The sequence below is a fragment of the Cardiocondyla obscurior genome, linkage group LG11, assembly GCF_019399895.1.
Source record: "Cardiocondyla obscurior isolate alpha-2009 linkage group LG11, Cobs3.1, whole genome shotgun sequence".
NCBI classification, from domain to species: Eukaryota; Metazoa; Arthropoda; class Insecta; order Hymenoptera; family Formicidae; genus Cardiocondyla; species Cardiocondyla obscurior.
This window is the reverse complement of record NC_091874.1, coordinates 721773-745200: the sequence shown is the minus strand read 5'-3', so window position 1 is coordinate 745200 and position 23428 is coordinate 721773. Positions and strand designations below refer to the sequence as shown.

Genomic DNA, 23428 nt, shown 5'->3' with positions numbered 1-23428 from the left:
CGGCGTCGTTGTCGTCGACGCTCGACAGCATCCGCGACAACCACGAGATCCCGATAATTCCCTTCGCGTATCGCCGACAAGTCGCGAAACGCGTTTCCGCCTCTGCCAGTTGCGTGAATCATTTTTACGCAACGCATCGTCCTTCCGTTTGCGCGGCGAAAACGACAGAAATCCGCTGGAGATCGAGCAGCACGATTTCAGAGAGCATACGTTCTTTTTTTTCTTTTTTTTTTATTTTTCTTAATTTACCAGAAACGCGAAATTAAATCCGTCGCTGCGATTTCGTTCTCGCAAGCGAAAGTCCATTTCGGAGTTCGAACTCACCGAGATTATAGTTTAAGACCCCGACGAGTCGCTATTAATACGTAACGATCGCGGCGTAGTTACATCGGCGTGTTCGCGGGGAGTTCCGCAGCCTTTTTACGATCGCCATTCGCGTACGAAGCTACCGATGAATAAGTTAAACAAAACGAGTTAGTAGGTCAACCGCCCCGGTTGCGTCCCGAAGTTTCACGCAATAGAGCGTTGGTAAACACGCGGTTCCGACGAACGAGCGCGAACAGCGGAAAGGACGAATGCTGGATCTAGTAGGTTAATTTGGCTGCGTTGGCGAGCGTCCGGATTTTCCACGACGAAATCCGCGCGCATCTCGCCCGGGGAAGTTCCGCGACAAAAGGACACGACGGCGTGTCCGCGTTTCGCGAGAGACGTTCTCTCGAGGTTCTCGCGACGCCGAGGGTTTCGTAAACAAGCGTCTCCCTATATAGATATTCGGAAAGGGAATTTTGAACTCGCCGGTTATCGATTAAACGCGGCGGCCGCGTACTTTAATGCCAGCGCGCTAGCCCGGCGCGAATGCTTCAATGTCACGCACGAGAGAAAATTATTCCCGCGACTTGACCGTAACAACGCTTCCGCGAAAAAAAAACAGGGGGAAAGGGGGGGGGTGGAGAAAGGGGTTCGGGGACACTTCGAAACTGGGGAACATTCCGCGAAAAAAAATCGCACGCCGGAAGGGTAAACGCGCGCGAAAATGTCCCCGGGTGCCTTCGATCGTTCGCAACGTTATTTTTCAATGCCGTCGCTATTGACGTACGCCAGTATATATTTTACACTTCGGTTAAAATAAACCGAAATAGTTTCGCCCGGCATTTATTATTCACCCGCGCTGCAACTGTGACGTAAATTATTCCCACCTAATATAGTTGTCGCCAGGCGGCAACAATACTTGCAGCGTAATATTAATATAAGCTATAATTTCTCATAGTCACGTAACTTACATATGTTAACTTAATTAAAATAAGCAACGTCGGCTACGGACGGACTTATTTTGTGCATGGCTAAATATATATCTCAATTAATTTGTCGTCCTTAGACAAAGCCTGTCACTGTAACGAGATCCCTATTTTTTTTTTTTTCTATCGAATAACGCGACGTTTCCCGTGCTTTATCTCGAAGCGTTGACTCGTCCGAGGTGGACAGACTCCTGCGCCAGATTCCATCCGCCGAAGAATCGCAAGACTTTTTCAGAAGCGAGCACAATGCGGTAACCATTGCGGCAGAAGAGCGTTCGATTGGAAACCGCCGGTCAGATAAGACGAAAATACTTTTCAATAACGAGTAGCTTACAGCTATCAATTACATCGCGCGAGATAATTCGCGGAAGCAGCCGCGACTCGTTGGCGATTTTCCGCGTTCGAGTCGCCCTTGAATTCCAAACCGTGACCCTGCTCGCGACCACTTTTTGCCAGAGACCGACGTTTCGGACAGGCGACGAAATTCGATTTCCGAGGCGCAAAGTGCCGCGCCCCCGAGCCTTCGGCTTTCCTGGACGCGCGCTGCGTCGTATCGTTCTGACGAGAATATTAAGTCCTTATATGTTCACGTTTTATACGTTCACGGGGCACGTTTACACGCGGCCGAGCGTGCCTTTGGTCGAAGCCTGCTGCAGGCCGGGTGTCTGACACGGCTGGTCGTGGATGTACATATCTCGATCGTTTCAACGACAGAGTCTGCAAGTCTCTCTCTCTCTGTCTTTCTCTCTTTCCAGGATGTTTTTCCAATAGGTGCCTGAATCGAGAATCTAAAACGCATCCGTGCGATCGCGCGCGCGGGCGCACATACAATCGGGTCCGCGTGGCGCTTAAATGCGGGTGTTAAAACGCATCTGGGGTCTCGGGCCAACGGCCACGTTTATCTCGAAATGCGTGGCGGGCGAATACGGGCTCTGGTCGGCCCGTAAAGAGAGCCCGCGCTCTCGTATACCGCTCCGCTCCGCTCCGCTCGACTCGACTCTCTCGCTTTGGCGCGGCCAGGCGCGGTGGCGGTGGCGGTGGCGGCGACGGCGACGAGGCGGGCTGGGCAAGGCAAGGCGAGAGAGGCGAGTCGAAGCGACGCGGCCGCCGCGGCGTTCCCGAACCCGAGACTCGGGGATCGATGGGTCGCCTTTCCTAGTATCGAGAAGCAATAGCAGAAGAGGAACTATAAAACAATAGCACTGATTACTGGATGGCGCAAGGGTGTGGCAGCGCCATTGAGTCGTTACACGCAGGAATAGAGAGCCAGTAGGGGGATAATACGAGACGGGGAGCGAGAGAGAAGAGGTTGAGGCGCGAGAGAGAACGTGTGCATGTGTGCACCCCGGGTAAATGTGTGTCGCGCGTGCATGTGCGCGCAGGAGCGTGCGAGCGAGAGGGTGGAATGGAAGGAAGAAGATGACAAAGGGGATGGCGCGGGAGAAGAGAAGGCGAGGGAACGCGGGTATAGACAGGAACGAGTGGAGGCTGGCGGGTAGTGGTGGCAACGCGGGGCGGGACGGCGCGCGGACGGGGACAAGGATGAACCACCTTAAAGAGGATAGCGATCATAAATAATCAATATTATACCCGCGACCGATATAGAAAAATTTCGGATCGCGTTCAATCGCGGCCTAAACCTATTTTCGGCAAGCCGCCGGAATTTGCCGCGACGTTCCTCTCCGTCTCGCGGTTTCTTTCGTTCTCTCGGCCGTGTTACTTATTCGCTGTGTAACGCAAAAGACGCGTTCGCGGGAAAAGGATTAGGCTCGCTGCGCGATCCCGAGAGGAAGACAAACGCCGTGATCCATTTCTTGCGGATGTGCGACGCGCACGCGAGCAGCGATTCGCAATCCGTGCGGCTTGAAACTTCAATTGCGTAGTTCGCGACGCCTCATTCCCGAGGAACGTGCGTCAGGGCGACTATTTTTATTGAATCATGTAGACTCGTCCGATATCCGCGCCGGGAGCCTTCGCGAACGAAGAGAATCGACGGAAAGACAAGGAAATTAAAGCGGATTTCGGACGCGCCGTCCCGAGTTCGAGGCGATCGAGTATAAAGCGCGAAATGTAGTTAATCCGTTTATTAAATACGAACGCTTCCATATTACGCATCGCAGACGAATTATTCGCCGTGCGACGGGCGTTAACGCATCGCGTACTGAAAGTGCCGGGCGCGAAACTCGCTTCGTGCTCTTCCGTTTCGGCGGCAGCGGAACTCTGCCGAAAACTTGGACCGAATGCGTCGCCGCGACGGACGTTTCATGTGTCGTCGTTGAGCGACGGCAGTATGCGTTTCCCGTTAGCGACGCGACGTTTCCCGCACCGCCGTGGAATACTACTTTTCGCGTTTACGATTGCGCGTTAGAGATATTTCTCTTTCTTTTTTTTTTTTTTTAAGGTGGGGACACGCGTCGATTGGAGATCGCGAGAAAAGGAGCTGTTTTTATCGTTAAAAATAAATTAAAGATGAGGATACAACCGGTTGGAGAGACGCGCCGGCCGGGCTGTTTTATTCCGGAGCGTAAACTTTTTATATTTTCCCTCGAGCAATTATGCTTGATTACAAAAAGTATTGCGGTAAGAATGCCGGGTATTACGGAAACTTGTGGGACACTCGAGAGGCTGGAAAATTTCCCAATTGCCGTCTTTCTTCCGCGAAGGTTCAATTATTTTCATTTCTTTTGCCTGTTCTCCTGTAATCCGCTACCTAAGTCTTTCGCTTAAAATACTTGAATGCATCTGGTATTTTTTGATTTTCCACACCACCCTTTCGCAGCTCGCACACGTAGTTTCTCGGGATCCCGTATAAGGAGGTGACGCCGCTGGGCGACGTTCAACGTGGCGATCTTTCGCAACGCGAGGCCGTCGCGTAGCGGCATCGAGAGAAAGACGAGGGACGCGCGATAATCGGGAAGAAATTCTTCCAGCCAAGCGCGATCGCCCGGGTTCGTCCGGATTTGCATTCGTTAAAAGGGACGGCTCCGAGAGACCGATTCGGAGGAATTTGCGAGAGTCGGTGCCGGTCCATTGCGAGAAACGTCGCAAAAGATAACGCGATGCCGTGAACCGGTCGTTCTCCTTGCGATCGCGAAATGATTTCCTATTACTATGTGCTAGTCCCGTCGTCGCTCGACACCCGCTATAGAATATCAACGATCTTCTTTTCTTTTTTTTTTTTTTTATCGCAAAGCGATGGTTATAAAGCCGCGAGGCGTGACATGCCGCCTTCCTTATTTGCGCGCCGCGAGGATAGCTCGTGACACGAAAATCACGGATCGCCGCGAATTTAAAGCATACACGACGATCGGCAAGTTTTCCAGACGTCAGAAACCCGAGGTTATCCTGATTAAAAGAAAAAGTCTTGGTTTTTAACCGTGCCTTTTCATTTCTACGCTACATAGAAAGTATATATAGGAGTTGGTGTTAAGTTTATCAACGGAGATACGAAAGGAAAACAGTTCTTGAAAAAAAAAAAAGAAAAAAAAAAATGAATAGCGTCTATGAATACTCTGAAATGATAATGACGATTGCGTTGGTAGCGCAGTCTTTTTTAACAAAGTTATCTGACTCCTAAAAGAAAGAGCTATTTGCCGATAATTTTAATTAAAATGGAAAATTTCAAACAATAACTTCGATTTTAAATCTAAAGTAGAGGGTATAAAGATTCTGAGAGAAAATTGCCAAGGTTATAATCGAGCTTGTCGAGAGGTCTATTTTATTTAATACGACGTGTTTCTTCGTCATTTAAGGAACGAGCATTGCATCTGGCGACGATTAATATAACACCGTCCTCGGCACACACGTTACGTGCGTTAGCAGCTGAATAGTTAGTCCCCATTAGTTGCATCATTTCCACAAGAGCGACGGCATCGTCATCGTTAAACGCGGTTCGCAGGCCAGAGGCTTTTCGCGGAAATGCATTTTCGGTGCCATCTGCCATGGCTCGTCATACCGGGGTCCCGATTGTTGTTTCGCGCGCGGAATCTCCTTTCATCGTTTTCGTCAACCACATCCGCGCGTATTCATTCAACGGCATGCACGACGACGGCTCGGTAAATCCGGTTCGTCACCCGGCGGATAAACGACGGGAGGCACATCTTTAGAAGGCGCGTAACTGGCCTCTAATCTTGGACTCGTAAACGTCATCGAGAGATCGTCCTATTCATATCTCCTACGTGTTTCTCGCGAGACGCGCACTGCGGATGGAGGAAAGGAGGCGAGTTCCCGAGTTCGACACGGTTGGAATGACGGCTTCGATTTCCGGCGCCGCGGCTAGAAACGCACGCGAGAGATCCCGGCGCGATCGTTCGTCACCCCGTGAAAACGTAGACTATTTCCACGTGAATTTCCAGGGGGGATGAAGGGAAAGAAACGGGGAAAATTAAACACGAATGTGGAAAAATGTTTCGAGATGTCGGAAAATCGAAGTGAAACTTCCGGAGAGATCCGGACGGCCTAAGCTGAAGCGAGCTTCCAATTTGCGCGACGAGAGCCCAGTCGGTCGGATTCTAATCGAGATCCCGAGTGTTGATCCTAATCCTCGGTAGGAGATCGCATGATCCGAGTCTTGGCCGGAGAGGCTTGTCTCCGGCCTCGAGACGTGCATTTCCAACGCGCGTGTTTTCGGTCAACTAAGATCAGATAGAGTAGAAGAGCTTACGTAAGGATGTAACGCGAATTCTTGTTGTCGTTGGTGCCCTCTCGCGAGATACAACGTCAAGAGTCTACAGTGCCCGGTTTACATGAGAGATCACCTAGATTTTTATTGGAGAATTCCGTTGACGCCCAAGAGTGCAACCGCTTAGTGAGCTCTTACATCTGATTGGTAGATATTTTCAGATTCGAAAGAATATTCCAATCAAATGTAAAAACTCACTGAGCGATTGCGCTTTTAAATGCACCCTATAAATACCGGCCCTACGAGAAAAGATTCATAACCAACTTTCTAAAGCTCTAAAGTGTATGGTAACAAGAACAAATAATACGTACGCTTCGCGTCATTATTCGCAATGTCCTAATTCGCACGCGTTATTATAATTGAGTAATTTATGATCGACGACGTGTTACAGATTCAAGAGACCCGACAAATTACGAAAGATAAATTATGTGACTTACCAAACTGCATTCAGCGGAGTTGATGAGTTCTGCCGGTGACTGTAACATAAAATTAAACATATTAATGTAAACGTGCTGAAAATCATTAATGTTCAAACAAAAAAAAAAAGAAATAACGCGTCTGTATTTGATTCTTTAATTAAAATTAATAAAAAAGAATTTATTCTCACCTAAAAGTTGCTCCGCCGATGCAGGATGCCTCCTGGGCCTGCTCCTCCTCTCAGATGGGACGTGACGAGCCATCCTTCCGCGCACTAGAAACTCGCGAATGCACTCCCGTAAAAAATTAATTTTAAAATAAATGCCCGAAATTTAGCGGCACTCCTGAAATGACCGACAAACCGGCTGCGGTTCGTTTAATTTAATATCGGCGTGCAGCACTTTTTTTCACTGCACTACAGCGGAGTTCCTCTTGATCTATAACATAAATGACAAAATTATATGTAGATTTAGAATGTAATTCGGAATGTAATTTGGAAGGAAAGCTGATACTACTTACCCCTGGGTTGCTCCGCTGGGGCAGGATACCCTTCCTGGGCCTCCTCCTCCTCTCAGGTAGCACTTGTCGAGTCATTCCTTCCGCGCCCTGGATCGCGAGATAGTTCACGACACTCCCGACCGTCTCAAATCCTCGAATTCGACACGAGAAATGGGCTACGACGCACGGATGCCTCGACATTTTCGTGTCGAACTCGAACCGCGTGCTCGCCGTGACCTCTAGTACGCAGTAGTTGTCGAGTCATTCTTTCGCACACTGGACACTCGCGAGATAGTCCACGATACTCCCGACCGTCTCAAATCGTCAAATTCAATACGAGAAACGGGCTACGACGCACGGATGCCTCGACATTTTCGTTTCGAACTCGAACCGCGTGCTCGCCGTGCCCTCTAGTAGTACGCAGTAGCACGAGTCCATGTAGACTGATGCGAGCTCGCGATCAGGCGATCGATGAAGCGCTGTGATTGGTCGGCGCGCTGGGTTTCTACGAGAAAACCAATCAGCGTTGGCCATACATAGCATACATATACCGCATACATATGCAGCATAAGCAGCATACATGGATTAATATAATTCTGCAACTTGTAAATTTTAATAGCATGTCTGGCTTAGCATTATTAAGAAATGAGAAGAAAATCGGGAAATAGTGAAATCTTTATATTTTTAATTAAAATCTATTAACTTAAAAATATATTTAATTGGATATAAAATATATTAAATAATCGCAAAATAATTGTCTTTTAGACCTTTATTACAATCGCTCAAGCGATGTTTGTGCCATTAAATCTTTAGTCAGTGTTTAAAGAAAAATAGCACAGAAACGACTAATTGTAAAACATATTTTATGAAATTTGATATTTTATTGACATGTTCTTGCAGAATAAATTATAAAAAATGTATTTGGTTTCTCAAGCGATAGATTAAATATGTGAATTATTAGAATTAAATTATAATCTGGTTAAATACCAGATTACATCCGAAGAAATTTACTTAAGGGAAATTATTTCTATGGAAAATTGTGTCTATATGTCCGTGTGGTAAGTCTACAACATTCTCACATTTTCTTATGTATTCATTTGTTGTAACTTTACTCTATTGGCATCTATCGGTGATAAAAAGTTTATCACGGTTTTACCACTTTGTGCAAAATAATATAAATTTATGTAAAATTTAATAAATTAACTTACCGGCACACAAATCAAAATAAAACTAAATGTGATATAAATAATTTCTTGTACAGATCTCGATTTTTCAACGACAAAAATGTATACAAGAATGCTATAATAACATATTTAATTTTCTTCGTATTTCTTCGACGAGATTGCTACGTGGCACGCGAGTTTCATCTCGCGTTGAGACGACTCTTAATGTAACTTCACCTTTCGCCAGTTCGCCTTCTCCGACGATTATAGCCAGTGGGATGCCATTCTCTTCACAGTGTTGCAACTGCGCTAGAAGTTTGGGGTTCTTTTTATAAGACTGCTCTGCCTTAACATCAGCGTCCCACAGATCCATTAATATTTTCATTCTCTCTTCGTGTAGATTTTTCTGTGCACTTGCTACAAACACTTCGATTTCAGCAGTGCGGGTTTTTATGCCTTTCTTTGCTAATTTTGCTTCCATAACGCTGAATATTCGTTCAACACCCACTGATACTCCGACGCAAGGTACATTTTTGTTCTTACTATCAAACATTCCAACTAAATTATCGTAACGGCCACCACCTGCTATACTACCAACACCGACATCGTCCCCTGCAAAAAATCATTGTCAAAATTATTCATAATATGCATTTCATTAATAAATTAAAAAAAAAAAATTTTTTTACTATATACATACCGCATAATACAGCTTCGTAAATAACACCTGTGTAATAATCGAGTCCTCTCGCGAGACTTAAATCAAATTTGACTTTATCCAGAATTTTGTAAATGCTGCAGTATTTTAGCAATAATTCCATAGAGTCTAAACCTTGTACAGCAACAGGCTGTTTCATTAACTCTTTATCTTTTCTTAATTCGGCTAACAATTCCACTCCACCGGATTGCGAAACATATTTGCCGACTCTATCGGCAATATGCTCGTCCAATCCTTTTTCCTCCATCATCTCTTTTTTCACTTCCTCCCATGGACTTTTATCCAGTTTATCCACGGCGGAGCAGATACTGCGAAATTTACTCTGTGGCACACCACATGCAGCAAATATCCCATCCAACAGAGATCTGTGATTTAGCTTAATTAAATATGGTCCCAAGTCCAGAGCTTCTAAAACTTCGCATACAACTCGGACGCATTCTGCATCTGGTAACATCGGATCATACTGGCCAGCAATGTCAAAATCCTAAAAATATCGAAGTAAATTTAAAAAAATATCAATGCCAAAGTGCTAATGCTAATAAAATGTAATATTTTTAGAATGTAATAAAATGTATATTGTGCTTACACACTGATAGAATTCCCTATATCTACCCTTAGTCGTTGCTGGGTTATCTCTTCGGTAAACCTTGGCAATGTGATATCTTTTAATAGAAGATATCTTGCTCATGGCCAGATACCTCGCAAAAGGAACTGTTAAATCGTATCTAAGTGCGAGAATTTCGCCACCCTGATCCTTTAAGTCATAAATAAGCTTGGAGTCTTCGCCGTATTTACCCGTCAAGACATCCTATGCAAAATCGATATTAATATTAATTAAATTAAAATTATCGTTGTTTTTAACAACAATTTTCAATAACAATTTTTACTTTTAGCTCAAATACAGGCGTATCTATCGTTTCAGCACCATGACGCTTGAATACTGATATTATTTTCTCCAACACTCTCAATCGTAGCGCCATTTGCTCTGGATTATAATCCCTCGTACCTTTCGGCGTTTTGAGAATGAGTTTGTGAGGACAACCATTCTCCTCTCCTAACTGTGCTTTCAGGCTCAACAACTTGGCAACTTCCTCTGCTATCTATAATCAAACAAATAAAATATCCCATTAATAAAAAAAAAAAAAAAAAAAAAAAAAAAAAAAAAACCACATAGTGTTGCTTTCATTTTTAATTATCCAGGATTTGATAATCGGGAACGTCGTACCCACCTGTGACGTTGTGGACATCAATATGTTGCAATTGCGTTTCCATACAACAGGAAAAGTATTGATGCGTATTAGACGTAACATCGTGAGTGGATGGAGAAATTAGAAGACAACCAGAATGAAAGAGAAAAGTCCCCTCAATGTTGATTTATCAAACTAGTCGAAACAGCAGAGATAATATCAGTAGGCAAGCTAGTAAAAAACTGCCATTAATTATTGTTATAATCTACAATTAATAGAAGCAAAAATTCTATTCTTTTATCTTTTCAAATAATTTTCAGTTCTATAAAATTTTGAAAGAAAAGAATTTCTTTGGAAATTCAATTTATGATGTTGGAGAATTCTCATACTGGAAAAATTCTCTTTGTGCTTATGTTCATCACAATTATGCAATAATTTATGGCAGCCTTGCTTGCAAACAACTGGCTGCCTCACCTTTTTGTCTAATACATCTTTGCTGATATTGCCAGTGCTCTTTAGCAATTCAAGCTTTTTCACCAAAGAAGTGAGAGATACTCCTGGAGTAGGAAATGTTAGGCGTTCTTCCTGAGTAAAGCTTTGCATGTTAGTGTGCCACCTGTTTAGATGTGGCCATTTGGCAAGTTCATCATAAAGAATAACCCGTAATATATCATACAGTTCGGTGTCTTTGGACGTTGGGCTCCAGCCACACACATAACTGATGTCAGCAAAATCATCATTTAAGCTCTTTAACTCAACATTTATGTCAGATGGCTTTTTGTTTTCCTAAGAAATGAGATATCTCCCTAAAGTATCAGAAACAATGGTAACAAAAAAGAAGAGGAAAGAACCCATTCATTGTATTTATCAATAAAAATTGCTATCATACTGTGAAGGAAATTGCATCATATTTGCTGAACGTCTGTTTAAATTTCCACTAACCAATTTTTTTGTTGGTAAAAAGAGCCGTTTTACTTTTGCTCTTTGTTCTACTTGGAAATGGGAAAAAGAAGTCGAGTAGGAAAGTAAAAGCTATCAAACCTGACAACGACGGGAATGAAAAAGAGATCGAGACGTGAATCCAGGTAGCGTGACGCAACGCGCAAGATAAAAACTTTAAAGAATCAAGACCCGAGGTGAAATGACTAGACTACCTCGTGCGTGGCGAACGAATTTCACGAAAGAAGGAAGTGACGGTGACGCGATGACAGGGTATAATTAAGTACAAAGCGAAGTCTCGCCTTCGAGGAAAAGACATCTGTCAGGTGGTCCTGTCGAGGATTTTTATGTGGCGGAAGGTTGGGAGATGAGGCAAAGGGTTAAAGAGTTCCTCCACGTACCTGCGTGTTGTCGGCCTTCGCGGCCTTCAGTCGTCGCACCACCTCGCCTTGCTCCTTTACGCGATTCAGCAACGTGTTCCTCGATGTTTCGTCAGCCATCGTCAGCATGTAGGGCATCGCACGCGGTGATCTCGCAGGCCCGATTCCGTGCGTTCCGCTCGCCGGCGCATTGCTTTATAACCTAGGGGAAGCTGAGCTACTGCGCCTTTAGCACCGTGCAAATGAGCGAGCGTGCAGTTCCCTTACCGCTGCGATTTCCGCCAATACCACCTGGGCCTCGCGGCACATTTCACTCGAGAGAGGCTCGACCGCGGTCCTGCCTCTCACTGCACCTTTTGCTCTTCACGTGAGGCGGACACACAGCTAGGTGATATTCATTCGTGTGTTAATTGTGTAGTACGTAACCTTGGCGTGTGTACGCCTACATGTAGAACGTCAGAGAAAGAATAAAAAATACCAGCAAAATTATCGTTATACGTTCATAATTGCATACGAGAGAATTGTGAATTTGTGAAAAAAATCGTGCTCCCTATAGCTCCACCGGCATTCCATTTTACTTGCACTTATTAGCAAAGCAAGTATGTAAAATTCGACGTTCGAACTAGAAAGTATTATAAATGCGTGGATAATTAATTCTTTCTGTGGTTTTTGCAAAATTTCCTGCACGAGGAAGAAGGGAGATTTTATTATAACGTGCGAAAAGTGTAGGTGTGACTTCCCACTCGCTTGGGACGAGTAAGACATCTGGAACGTAACGTTCCAAATTTCGGAACACGAGCAAATCCAGAACAGATGAGTGTGCGTTGGTTCACGTACAGAATACTGCAAATAAAGGAAAAAATAACACGTGTATTAATTGTTAATTTAAATATAACGATTTACTAGAATAATTTTAATATGTATAATATTTGCATACAGATCTCATAAAAGAACGCGAATGATGAAAAGAGATAAGGTGGAAGGAAGATCTTCCAACGCACATTTGACACTACGCGGTTAATTTCACGATGGAATTTTTTTCATAATAAAAATAATACTTTTAAACTTACTGAATTAAATTCTGACAAGTGATTTCTTTTCTAACATTTCTGTGAAACGCAACAATTTTTTATTTCGATTTTTCGAGCATATTAATCTGAAAACAAAATTTATTTTAATTATAAAAATTTGTAATATTTGGAATACACGATACAAAAAACTATCTTAAAAATAAATTAATAAATTTTTATCGTTTTTAAAAATATAACTCATTAAGCTTCAATTCTTTTTTTTTATATATATAATTGACCAAACTATTAAAAAGAAAAAATAAAGATTATTACCTTATTATGAATTTCCAGAAATGCACATATGCTTCTATAAGCTTGTTGAAATGCTTCTTCAAATCCATCAATACCAGTATCCTATCAAGCAAAATCCATTGATCATACAGTTAAATTATAATTATTTATTTTGTTACCTACTCTTTTGGCAAGATAGCTCGTATAATACATACAAAAATAGGATCCTTTATGACTACCAATCCAGCTGGATCATATTTCCCAAGTAACTCGATCTTTGCTTGGCTACCCTCAGGTTGCATTGCATACAAATCGTGAATATTATATTCATCCATTCCGAATATCCAATTAAAGTTATAGAAATCATCGGTTGTAATCTAAAATAAATTTTAATAATTAATTCAAGTTTTGCTACAAATAATACTTTAACTTAACAACTAATATGTAAAACTGATAGACAAGTAAATAAATGAGAATTAAAAAATTATAATTCTCACTTGTCTCGCGATATGAGAATAATTTTGAATTTCGAATTTTTGAAGCGTGGACATCGCCCTGGGTTCAGGAACATTGCCTATGTGATATCTTAGAATTCCAGCACTCTCAACCTCCCAGAAATCAGTCAAACCCATCTTTTGCACTTGGTTCTGAAATATCGCTTCTGCCATAGGCGAACGGCAACTGTTACCTAAAATAAAAAAATCAATTAATTTCCAAGCTTTAGCATTAAGCAGCATACATATTAATATAATATTAAAAAAACACAAGATTACTACTTTGAGATATTTGGCAAATTATATGTATATTTGCATTTAATTTAATAATTTTTGAAAATATAAAATATAACCTTAAATGCTGCACTTACATAAACGTTGTAATAATGAAAAGTTAATAAATTATAATACCTGTACAAACCATAAGAACTCTTTTCTTTTCGATATTCATTCCTTGTCGGTCAGTATCACTTTCGTAAATAAAACTTTTTTACACAATTCGAGAATACAGCCTCTGGATACATTTATTGCATTAACTGCTAACATCAAAACATTCCTCTTGATTCTAATTATTTACCAAAGATTAAACAAGTCTAAAAAATGCATTGTATATAACAGAAACGTAACCCAGTAACGCAGTAAATTTTCTTGAAAGTATACCTTTGTATTTATCGTAAATAAATTATACATATATAATATATGTATAATAATCACGAAATATTTGTTTGTGTCAAGTTTTTATATAATTAATTTGTACAATTGTTTTCTTAATTAAAATTTCTTTTTTATCATTAAACTTTTTATGTAGTTGACTCTCCTATCGAACTGTTATCTTGTTGTTCATTCTGTGTTGGTTCAATGATACCTTTATCTTCTAATAACGCAGTACAAACTTGGTCTTTCAAAAGAAGAATATCCTGAGGTATTTCTTCAAGAATACTATTTTTATATGGTATAAAGGGAATTTGCATATCGAGCTGAACAGTTATTGGTGACGAGTCTTGTTGAGTTGTCACCAGATCATATTTAACAAGTGTACATAGTTTGTGAAACGTTGAGGATGTCATTTTTACCGTCAGGATTGTTAGAATCTGTACACGACCAAGTATTAAAAATTAACTGACCATGGGGCTATTTTACCCCGGTCTTGGTCACATATTATATGCTTAATAAAATATTCTTATTAATAATTCTTATTGTCACTTAACAGGGAAATAAAAATGTGAAAAATAATATTTAAAAAGATGTTAATTAAAATTAAGACTTTAACTATATATATTCACAATAATTAAATTTGAAGCTTGTCGTAATAAAAATACTGCTGTGGGATACAGCAGGATTATCATTATTTCCATCAAACGTGAAATTGCAGCAACAGAAAACAAGACACCAGATAACATCAATAGAGTTATGAGTTGAAAAAGTCCGATCAGTGTCTATGATAAAAACATTTTTTAACCATCAAATTAAAAAAAAATTAATAAGATTTAAAAATAAAAAGCTATCCAAAATCTATGATAAAAAAGTTGTATTTTTACGAGTATTAAAATCTTGAAGTTATAGATATGTGTGAAAATCTTAAATATTAAATTATTATTCTGAATATAATTCTTACACAAAGGATCCACATTGTTGATGCCTCTTTGTTTCAAAATTCACATTTGCGATCTTATCAATCATATAATTTTTGTAATTTAATCTATTAACATTTACATTCACATTATTAAAATCAATTTATCACACTCAATAAGCCACATTCGACATTTCTTTTTTTTAATTTAATTGACCGAGCTTAAAAAACTTTAACAATTTGACATGACACAAAAATTAATTTATATTAGTTTTATTAAGTTTATCTAACTTCACATCGTACTTTTGAAACAAATCATATTAAACAAAAAAAATTTTTAAGAAAACGTTAAGTAATTCATCTTTAAAAAAATATTTAAACTTATAAAAAAAAAAAAATTATGTTTAAATAATAAATTGCAAATTTTTTATAAAAAAATATATATGAAATATTATTTTAAATATATATGTATAAACTAATTTGTATTAATATTTTTGATAGTATTTTATTAAAATTAAAAAGTAAGATAAAATATACTTATATTTGTAAAATTAATTTACACCCAAGATTGCCGTAATTTAGCCTCCTGAAATAAATTATATAAGTTACATTAAAAATATGCTTGTTTAAAATATAACTTTTATAAACATATATAAGACTATAACTCACACAGACAAGTTCACTGTCATAAGCCTTTTGGCAATTACTCATGAAGATCTCTGTTTCTTGTTCTACTTTTTTAATATCTGTTTGTAATTTGTTTCTTTTCATGTATTTTTCATTATAACATTCTTGAGCTTTATCTAGTTCAATTTTTTGTTTCTTTTTGTCACTAAAAATGATTAAATTTATATTTAATTTTTTTCATTAAAATGTAAGTATTAAAACAGTTTTTAATTATAAAAAACAATATTTCTAAATTTTTAAACTTGTATAATTACCTTAATAATAGACTGTGAAGCTTTTGCAATGGAATTATGTCTTCTTCATAATTTATTTGTAATTTATGCTTTTCTACATTTACTTGATCTTTATGCTTTGCTAATTTTGTTTGTTGTTTGTTCATTATAGTATTCAATGAATCAATTTCTTTTTTAACGTCATTTAATTCAGTTCTCTTGTTGCTAATATAAAATATTATATAAATGTAATAAATATTTTATTTAAATCTAAATATAAAGAAAAAAAAATATATATATATACCTGTGTTCTGTATAAGTATCTGATAATATTGAAAAATCTTCAGTTATTTTTTGTACAAAATTTAGCTTTTCCTCGATTTGTTTTATATACTGTTTCTTTTCTTGAATGTGTTCTTGCTTATAAGCACGTTCTTCTTCTTTTAACTTGTATTGTTTTTTGAGTTCATCTAAACGAGATTGATGTTTTTCTGGTGAATGTACAACTTGTGATTGTATTTCAGTTATTTTTTTCGTTAGCTAAAAGTTACAGTACACATAAAAAATTTATCAATTGTTATATATATGTATTATTTATATATTAGATATTTACATTTACTGCTATTGTCTTACTGGATCCATAAAGTTCTTTAGCTTTTTTATTTTTTTTTTCAACATTATTTTTTACTGCTTCAATTTCCACTGTTTTTTTGTTAATTTTTTCCATCCTTGACTGTAAACCCTTTAAGTCATCCTCTAGCTAAAATAATAAAAAGCAGTTTATATTAGATTACATACTTAAAGAAATATTAATTAAGACATAACATATAATATTTATAGTTACTTTTTGTATCATATCCACCTGCTTTGCTTTGTGCATGATTTTTTTATTAATTAATTCTGAAGTTTGAGCTTTCTTTTCTTTCATTTCTTCTAGCTGTTTAGACATAGTCTGGATGAACTCTAGCTTGTCATTAAATTTTGATTTTTTATGCATTGTATACAGTATAAAGTTTGCAAGAAATTTTGCTTGTTTTTTAAACCTTTTTTGACCTAAAACATTAATTTTTTGAATAGGACATTATCAATATTAAAATATTTAATTGTTCATGTTCTAACTTTTAGCTTATATTATTTTTAATGTAATTTACTTATTTATCATTTTAATATATATTCTTACCTGGACTAGTGATGTCAGTGAGACAAAAGTCATACAAAAATATCTTATTGAATACCTGTGACATAACTGTACATAAATTTATAAGATTAACTACATCAGAATCTTCATGATAAGGCATAACATTAAGTTGTTCTGGAGTTGCCTGTAACATTGTATTACAAATAAAAAAAAATTAAATCAAGTTAAAGTTGCAGAGATCAAAATCAACCAAAAATTAATATTATCTTACAAGATATTATTTATATCTATAAAGTGATATACATATATGTGTTTGAAAACTTACTTGATTAATCAAGCTTATATCAATACCAAAGTGTGACAAGAATACTGTTAACAGATTTACAACATATTCTTGCGTTGGATTTTTAAGATCTTCTATAGTTGCCGGTAATGAGGCATCCAATAAAGTATGATGAAGTTTATTAATCGGCATATTATCCATGATAATTGAATTTTTCTGCAACACAACCGTACATGAAATCAGTTTTTGCCAAAGTGTAACTAACCTGTGTGCAATTTAGTCAAAAAAAAAATTACCTTTGATCAATGAAACCTCGAAATACTGTTAGAAACGACTGTGGAAATAACTTATTACGTTATTCGCGTGTGGAAAATACGTAAAACTTTATTTTCTCGCAACACCACAATCACGTCTCGCTTTCGTAATATTCGTTAGTTATTTGAATCCTTACCAGTAACACTAGAAATAAGTTTTCCCCTAAGAGAAGAAAATTTGTGATCTTGATTCTTGCTAGAATTATTCGGCGACTCTTTTACAAGCCTGATATCACCAGACTGTGCCGCATGGCCGTCGTGACGTCACCATAGTTTGCGTTACAATAGCCGTGCCACGTATTTTTGTCGTTTAGGTATCTTGCAAAGCTGCACGAACGACAATTGGTTTGATGTCTTTTATTTGTTCGTACCGAGTGACTTAAGAAGCTCGCGGTAGGCCATGGGCTCGTCTCACAGCGTGGAAATACCGGGAGGTGGTACAGAAGGTTACCACGTACTGAGGGTGAGGATGACCTGTCAAGAGCAGCACCCAAGTGTCTCCCGCTTTTAGAAAATCGTTCACGCGCGAACGTCGCGATGAATAATGATAAAATTTACGGTAAACTGTTGCCGAGCGGTATTTGTATATTAATAAAAATTCAAACCATTTCGCGTGGCTCGGATCGCTCAACAATTTGACATACTGGCTATTGCCACTTACAGGCTGTCATCTTTGACTTTATCTTGCGCCGCGGAAAGTCCATTAAATTATCTTTCTTCTTTATATGGTACTTACAGATATTAATTTGGTAGGTTCAAGAAAATTCACCGGGTCAGCAAGCAGGACTTGAAGCATTTTTCGATTTTATAGTGGCAATTGGAAATACACGTTTGGTATGCTAATTATAATTAATTATAATGTTTGCTTAAATAAAAATATAGCTTTATGGAATTTGATTAATTTTACATATTTTATTAAATGTCATACTGTCTCTATTAAAAAATTTTATATATTTATTTGCTTTAGGACCAAGATAATGATACTTTAAAAGAACTTCTGAAGGTTGGTGTAAATAAGGAACTAACAATTACAGTGTATAGTAGTAAAACACAGTCTGTAAGAAGGACCAAAATTGTTCCAAGTATGACATGGGGTGGACAGGGTTTATTGGGGGTCAGTATACGTTTCTGTTCATTTGAAGGTGCTAATGAAAACGTTTGGCATGTGCTTGTAAGTGTACAGTTTATAAAAAAAATCTTAAATTAATCACATGATATATAATAATGTTACAATAAAATAATGTTGATATTTAAATTTACAGGAAGTACATCCATCATCTCCTGCTGAATTGGCTGGCTTAAGACCATTTACTGATTATATTATTGGAGCAGACTCTGTTCTTCATGAAAGTGAAGATTTATTTACCTTAATAGAAGCACATGAATCGCGACCTCTCAAATTATATGTATATAATATTAAAGATGATTCCTGCAGGGAAGTGACTATTACACCTAATAATAATTGGGGTGGGGAAGGAAGGTATAATACTTTTCATGTCTCTAATCTAATAATTACTAGATGTCATTTTAGATAAAATAGATATTATTTTTGTATTAATTTAATAGTTTAGGATGTGGAATTGGATATGGATACTTGCACAGAATACCAGTCAGAAGTGTACCAGAGCAGCAACCTGCTAGTTCATATGTGGTAAAAAAATTGCATTATTTAATTTAGAATCAATGATTGATTAATTTGAAAGAAAAATGTTTGTACAATTATGTTATAATATTATTATTACCGTACCTTTATTTTAGAATACCCCCAAGACTGCAATTCAAACTCAACTGGCAACAGTAACAACTACTACTGTTACTGTGGCAGAAGTCAATCCAAGTGTTGGTTCACCATCTGGATTATCTGTTCCACCAAATTATGCCACTCCAATAGATAATTCGATAAAAAATTTAAAGAGTGAACAAGAAACTGTAACAACTCAAAGTTTACCTGGACCAAGTACACAAACTCAACCAGCAAATCAAGTCAAATTTACTGGTGCTGTTGGTGGCCATACATTGGTTAGTTCAGTCCCTCACATGTTCCCAAATCAACCCACTACCAGTTTCACATCCAGTAAGTACAAATTTTTATATAATTTTTAAATATATAAGTAGAATATTATTTCTAATGTTCAAATATAAATTTTCTTAAAAGAGAAAAATAATTATTGGTTCTAGCTCTTTTATACTTAACGTTTAATTATTTAAATTATTGTTAATTATTTTATTTTAATTATTTAGACGCTTATCCAATGACTCCAAACATTCCTGGCATGCCAACTACCACGCCGTTATCACCAAATATAAATTCTTATGAAGTGTCAGTTGCACCGCCTGGACCGATCAGTATCTCAGGACAACAGGAGCAAAATCCCGTCCATGGTACAGCTGCAATCAATATCTCAGCATTGCCTAGAGAGCAGAATCCTATTCCTAGCACAAACATGGCTGCTGGATTTAATATGCCTCAATCTCATGTTGTAACAACACCCATTTCACTGCCAGGAATGCCACCTATCACAGTCACCACCTCTCTTCCACAAAACACGTCCTTCTACCCATCTGTTCTCCAACAGCAAAATCAATTACCATCTAATATCAATACTACTACCGTTGCTCCGACGATGACATTGCCGACGTCCACACAGTAAGATATTTATGTTCTTAAAAATCAAATGGAAGAGAATATAGTTTTCACTTTAATAAAGAATACTTTTAAACATGCTGGTTAAGTAAAATTAAATCTTTTGTCTGTAAATTGTTAAGACAGAATGACCTAATAAAACTAAGGATGATATTTATAACAGTATTTCATGGAAAAAAAATTCTTGTATACATATGCATATATTTTAATGTGTATATACATATGTATATGAATTATCATATTTATCAAAGAAAGGTTATAAATACTTTTCTAAGTTTTATTTCTTTTAATAAATATTGAGAATGTGATGCATATAATAAATTTTTTAATGTGTATTAATATATATTAAAGAGAATAGTATAATGTAATATTGTATATAAATAAAATAATTGCAAGATCATAATTATTATACTGCATTATTAAAAAAAAGTTGTTATATTCATTAATTTTTCATATTTTGTCTATATTTTTAATTTGTTTTGTCATTTAATTAGTTATTAATCCCTGTATTAATTGCATATAACACTTAGATTCCAAATATTTTATTTTATTTAAGAACATAAAGATTGCAAAGTTGTTGTAAGTTTGATCTTCAGATTAAGAAGATTTTAAATCACCCAAAAACAGCATTTATTGCATGTTATTCTCAATTAACATTATAACAAGTACTAAGTGCTGGTAGACAGTAACAACACTGAAAGTTCAAACGACTGTTCTCGGCGATATTGAGACAAAATTTGTTGCCATGCACAAAAACGTCAAGGCTCTAAATAATAATTTCCGTGTCACCTAGCTCCTCGTCCGTTGGTAATATTATCTTTGATGGATCGATCAAATTACAATCAACAGGAGGAAGTCCATGTTCCTCTCTGTAACGGAGCTGCAAGTATGCTTCTCGCTGTGCCCAATCGGACCTGTTAGAATCGGGGAGATATGCCATAACCGTGAAGCCGAGCACAATCAGTATGGTCACACAGACGAACATGGTCTGGTGTACAGCGTGCTGATCTTCTGCTTCGTCTTCCTGGCTGAAGCCGTAACTTATCCACCTCCTTTTGACAGGCTTTGCCTCTTCCTTGACGGTATCGTGATAACAAGGTGTTGTCGCTATCCTGCGGCATATCGTCGTCTCTTTAGATGACATAAGAGTTAACCCCCGGCGCAAAGCCTGGACACAGTTCATGCGGAATAACGCTGCCATCCTGAGCACACCTGTGCTTCTTCGTTGTGCGACAGCTGTCACAAAAAATACGTCTTAATATCGGTTCGCTCACGTAAGTTAGTTACGAACGGCGAGTCTGTCCGCTAGACAGAAATTAGGTAATGTTTCTCGATATATTCACACTTTCGTATGTATGAGTTACATTCAGCTGTATATCGTAAAATTAAGCTAAGTTTTCATTGACGAATTTAATCGGCCGACAGAAAGCGCCCCGGAGGCCTTGGGTAGCTACCAAACGAAGAACGTTTTATGGGACTTTGTAGAAAATCTTTCATATAATTATTGTAATAAAATAAATGAATATTTGGTTTATGGTTCTTATATTACAGATTTTGATAAAAGTACGTAGATTAATTGAAATAAACTCTTTCTTCGGTGTGTAATAGGTGTAGTTATCAAGAGAGTGTGATTGGACAATGAGCGCGGCGACATTTTATAGACCAATGAATCGCGCGATTATCTGCACCCGGGAGCTTTTTATTTGCACAGAGGAAGGCTCCCATTTTCCTTCGCATCCGAGTGCACATCACGATCGTTTGACATAACAATTGTTAATAATACTCTGGAGCTACGTATTGTTGTAGCCCAGTTTCGAACTCTGGAGTACGAATAATTACGGGTAGTAATTAAGAAATAAATGGTTTTCAAGTTCAAGTTTTAACGTTGCTTATCAGCTGTTTAGCGTCGCGGACGATTCTAACTTCGAACGTTGCTGGAAAACATTTATCACGATGGACGCAGCAACGACGGGTAAAAAGATGCAAGATCTTCCCCCAAAGGGCGGCTACGGTCCTATCCAAATAGAAAGAGTGAAACTACGAACTATTCTCGGCGGTAAAGAGACTTGTTGCGATAAGTTTAATAGGTTCACGGAGGTTAAGTGTGCCACAAGTTACGTAATAACATTTTTATAAATTTTACAGCCAAAAGCACGATGGCGATTTTTTTAACCACCACGGTTGTCGGGTTTTACGCCTATTATGAGAATCATAAATTGGTCAGGCGACAACAGATCGAAAAGAGAAGTGCACGCATGGCTTTATTGCCAACATTGCTGGCAGAACGAGATAGAGCGTAAGGATAGCATATGTATTCCTTAGTTAAACTTATACTCTTGGAACTTGACTGTCTTACAATTCTGTATTTTTAATAATTGCTTTTCAGTGTTTTGAAGCAAATGCGACGCAATCGAGATTTAGAAGCAGAATTAATGAAAGATGTTGACAGATGGGAAGTTGGAACCTACTATGGTGAACCTATATTCTTTTTGGATGATGAAAATCAATTTAGGGACCCATTGTATTGGGAACACTTTGCACACGCTGATCCCGATTATCTTCTCGAACGTACTCAGCGTCACTTGGTGACGTAAAAGTATTGTTAGTGCTGGATTCAAATTTTTAGCTAGTCATGGATTGTAATATGAAAAGCCACTTAAAAAAGTAGTTTATTAATAACAAGTATAATTATTGCGTGTAATCCATGATTATTAATAAGCAATAAAATTTGAAATTGTATATGTAGCTTGTAATGAAACTATTACATAAGTATATAAATCCATTTATCAATATTCCTTTACATTTTTGCTTTGCATTTTTTTGTGATAAGTTTTATTTATCTGAAGTGATACGTTCAATGATAAAAATTTGATATTCTAATTCTTTAAAAGTATAATGTTAATATAAATGCAATTCATGAAAAACTAATGGAAATACTTATTTTATATGTATTTTTCTTTCTTTTTTTTTATGTAAAATGTTAAGTAGATGAACGTATATGTAGGTAGGTATAATACATCTCGAATATATTTTGTTACCAGAAATTTACCTTTTGATTCGCCTCTCGATAAAAAACCGAGTACTCCGATTCACGTCTGAATCAATGAAGGAGCATTTAAATTCCTCTGGTCAAGAAACGTGCGGGCCAATGGACGCCGAGGGATCGGCTCGCGCTTCCGGTGATTGCCAATCGGCGCTGCTCCGGCGCACACGTGGGTGCGATAACAGTGGCCCGTTACGTGGAGGCGCGGGTCGGAGGTGTCACGTGCGTGCGCGCGCGATCGCCATTCTCGAATTCGTTTGGGCGAAGTGGGATAATGAGATTTCCAAAAACGCGGCAAGGCGGCGCACGGCCGGGCAGACCGCGGCGCGGCTGTTGTACGCGCGGCACCGGGCCTCGGCGCGTCGCCCGTTCCGTCACCGGCGCGAGCACAGCGAAACAAGTGTCTGTATACAACATGGCGGCGCCCGGAGTTTTTGCTGTCGCCAGGAAGCGTGTGTCGAAGCAGC

The 23428-nt window shown here is 38.2% G+C and overlaps 6 protein-coding genes across 10 annotated transcripts; 2 read left to right on the top strand and 4 right to left on the bottom strand.

Moving 5' to 3' along the window:
• Window positions 1-7737: 7737 nt before the first annotated feature.
• On the bottom strand, window positions 7738-11623 carry Hisrs (histidine--tRNA ligase). Of its 2 annotated transcripts, XM_070663435.1 has the most exons (6): window positions 11297-11623; window positions 10431-10742; window positions 9657-9869; window positions 9356-9577; window positions 8752-9253; window positions 7738-8666 (listed from the first exon to the last, which is right to left on the bottom strand). In XM_070663435.1, the coding sequence occupies exons 1-6, from the start codon at window positions 11411-11413 to the stop codon at window positions 8191-8193; spliced, it is 1842 nt and encodes a 613-aa protein (XP_070519536.1). In that variant the 5' UTR covers window positions 11414-11623; the 3' UTR covers window positions 7738-8190. The 2 variants fall into 2 exon arrangements, with proteins under 2 accessions (XP_070519536.1, XP_070519538.1); XM_070663437.1 differs by lacking the exon at window positions 10431-10742.
• Window positions 11624-11761: 138 nt separating this feature from the next.
• Window positions 11762-13824, bottom strand: LOC139106570 (low molecular weight phosphotyrosine protein phosphatase 1-like). 3 transcript variants are annotated; one of them, XM_070663450.1, is made up of 6 exons: window positions 13731-13811; window positions 13482-13663; window positions 13074-13264; window positions 12792-12953; window positions 12619-12699; window positions 11762-12118 (listed from the first exon to the last, which is right to left on the bottom strand). In XM_070663450.1, exons 2-6 carry the CDS (start codon window positions 13519-13521, stop codon window positions 11768-11770), a joined length of 825 nt encoding a protein of 274 aa, XP_070519551.1. In that variant the 5' UTR covers window positions 13522-13663; window positions 13731-13811; the 3' UTR covers window positions 11762-11767. The 3 variants fall into 3 exon arrangements, with proteins under 3 accessions (XP_070519551.1, XP_070519552.1, XP_070519553.1); XM_070663452.1 differs by adding an exon at window positions 12346-12431 and having other exon boundaries at window positions 11977-12118; window positions 13482-13791; XM_070663451.1 differs by having other exon boundaries at window positions 13492-13824.
• Window positions 13825-15129: 1305 nt separating this feature from the next.
• On the bottom strand, window positions 15130-17420 carry LOC139106568 (uncharacterized). Its single transcript, XM_070663446.1, has 9 exons — window positions 17257-17420; window positions 17003-17176; window positions 16720-16861; window positions 16384-16592; window positions 16153-16299; window positions 15844-16079; window positions 15582-15764; window positions 15310-15472; window positions 15130-15226 (listed from the first exon to the last, which is right to left on the bottom strand). The coding sequence occupies exons 2-9, from the start codon at window positions 17159-17161 to the stop codon at window positions 15197-15199; spliced, it is 1269 nt and encodes a 422-aa protein (XP_070519547.1). The 5' UTR covers window positions 17162-17176; window positions 17257-17420; the 3' UTR covers window positions 15130-15196.
• Window positions 17421-17517: 97 nt separating this feature from the next.
• On the top strand, window positions 17518-20365 carry Grasp65 (Golgi reassembly-stacking protein 2). 2 transcript variants are annotated; one of them, XM_070663444.1, is made up of 7 exons: window positions 17518-17737; window positions 18028-18108; window positions 18242-18445; window positions 18537-18754; window positions 18841-18925; window positions 19033-19348; window positions 19516-20365. In XM_070663444.1, the coding sequence occupies exons 1-7, from the start codon at window positions 17675-17677 to the stop codon at window positions 19923-19925; spliced, it is 1377 nt and encodes a 458-aa protein (XP_070519545.1). In that variant the 5' UTR covers window positions 17518-17674; the 3' UTR covers window positions 19926-20365. The 2 variants fall into 2 exon arrangements, with proteins under 2 accessions (XP_070519545.1, XP_070519546.1); XM_070663445.1 differs by having other exon boundaries at window positions 17730-17833.
• Window positions 20366-20684: 319 nt separating this feature from the next.
• Np15.6 (NADH dehydrogenase [ubiquinone] 1 beta subcomplex subunit NP15.6) lies at window positions 20685-21119 on the bottom strand. The gene has a single exon (XM_070663600.1). It carries the CDS (start codon window positions 21117-21119, stop codon window positions 20685-20687), a length of 435 nt encoding a protein of 144 aa, XP_070519701.1.
• A 420-nt stretch (window positions 21120-21539) lies between these two features.
• Nd-b16.6 (NADH dehydrogenase (ubiquinone) B16.6 subunit) lies at window positions 21540-22657 on the top strand. The gene is made up of 3 exons (XM_070663453.1): window positions 21540-21974; window positions 22064-22214; window positions 22305-22657. The coding sequence occupies exons 1-3, from the start codon at window positions 21872-21874 to the stop codon at window positions 22510-22512; spliced, it is 462 nt and encodes a 153-aa protein (XP_070519554.1). The 5' UTR covers window positions 21540-21871; the 3' UTR covers window positions 22513-22657.
• Window positions 22658-23428: the final 771 nt, after the last annotated feature.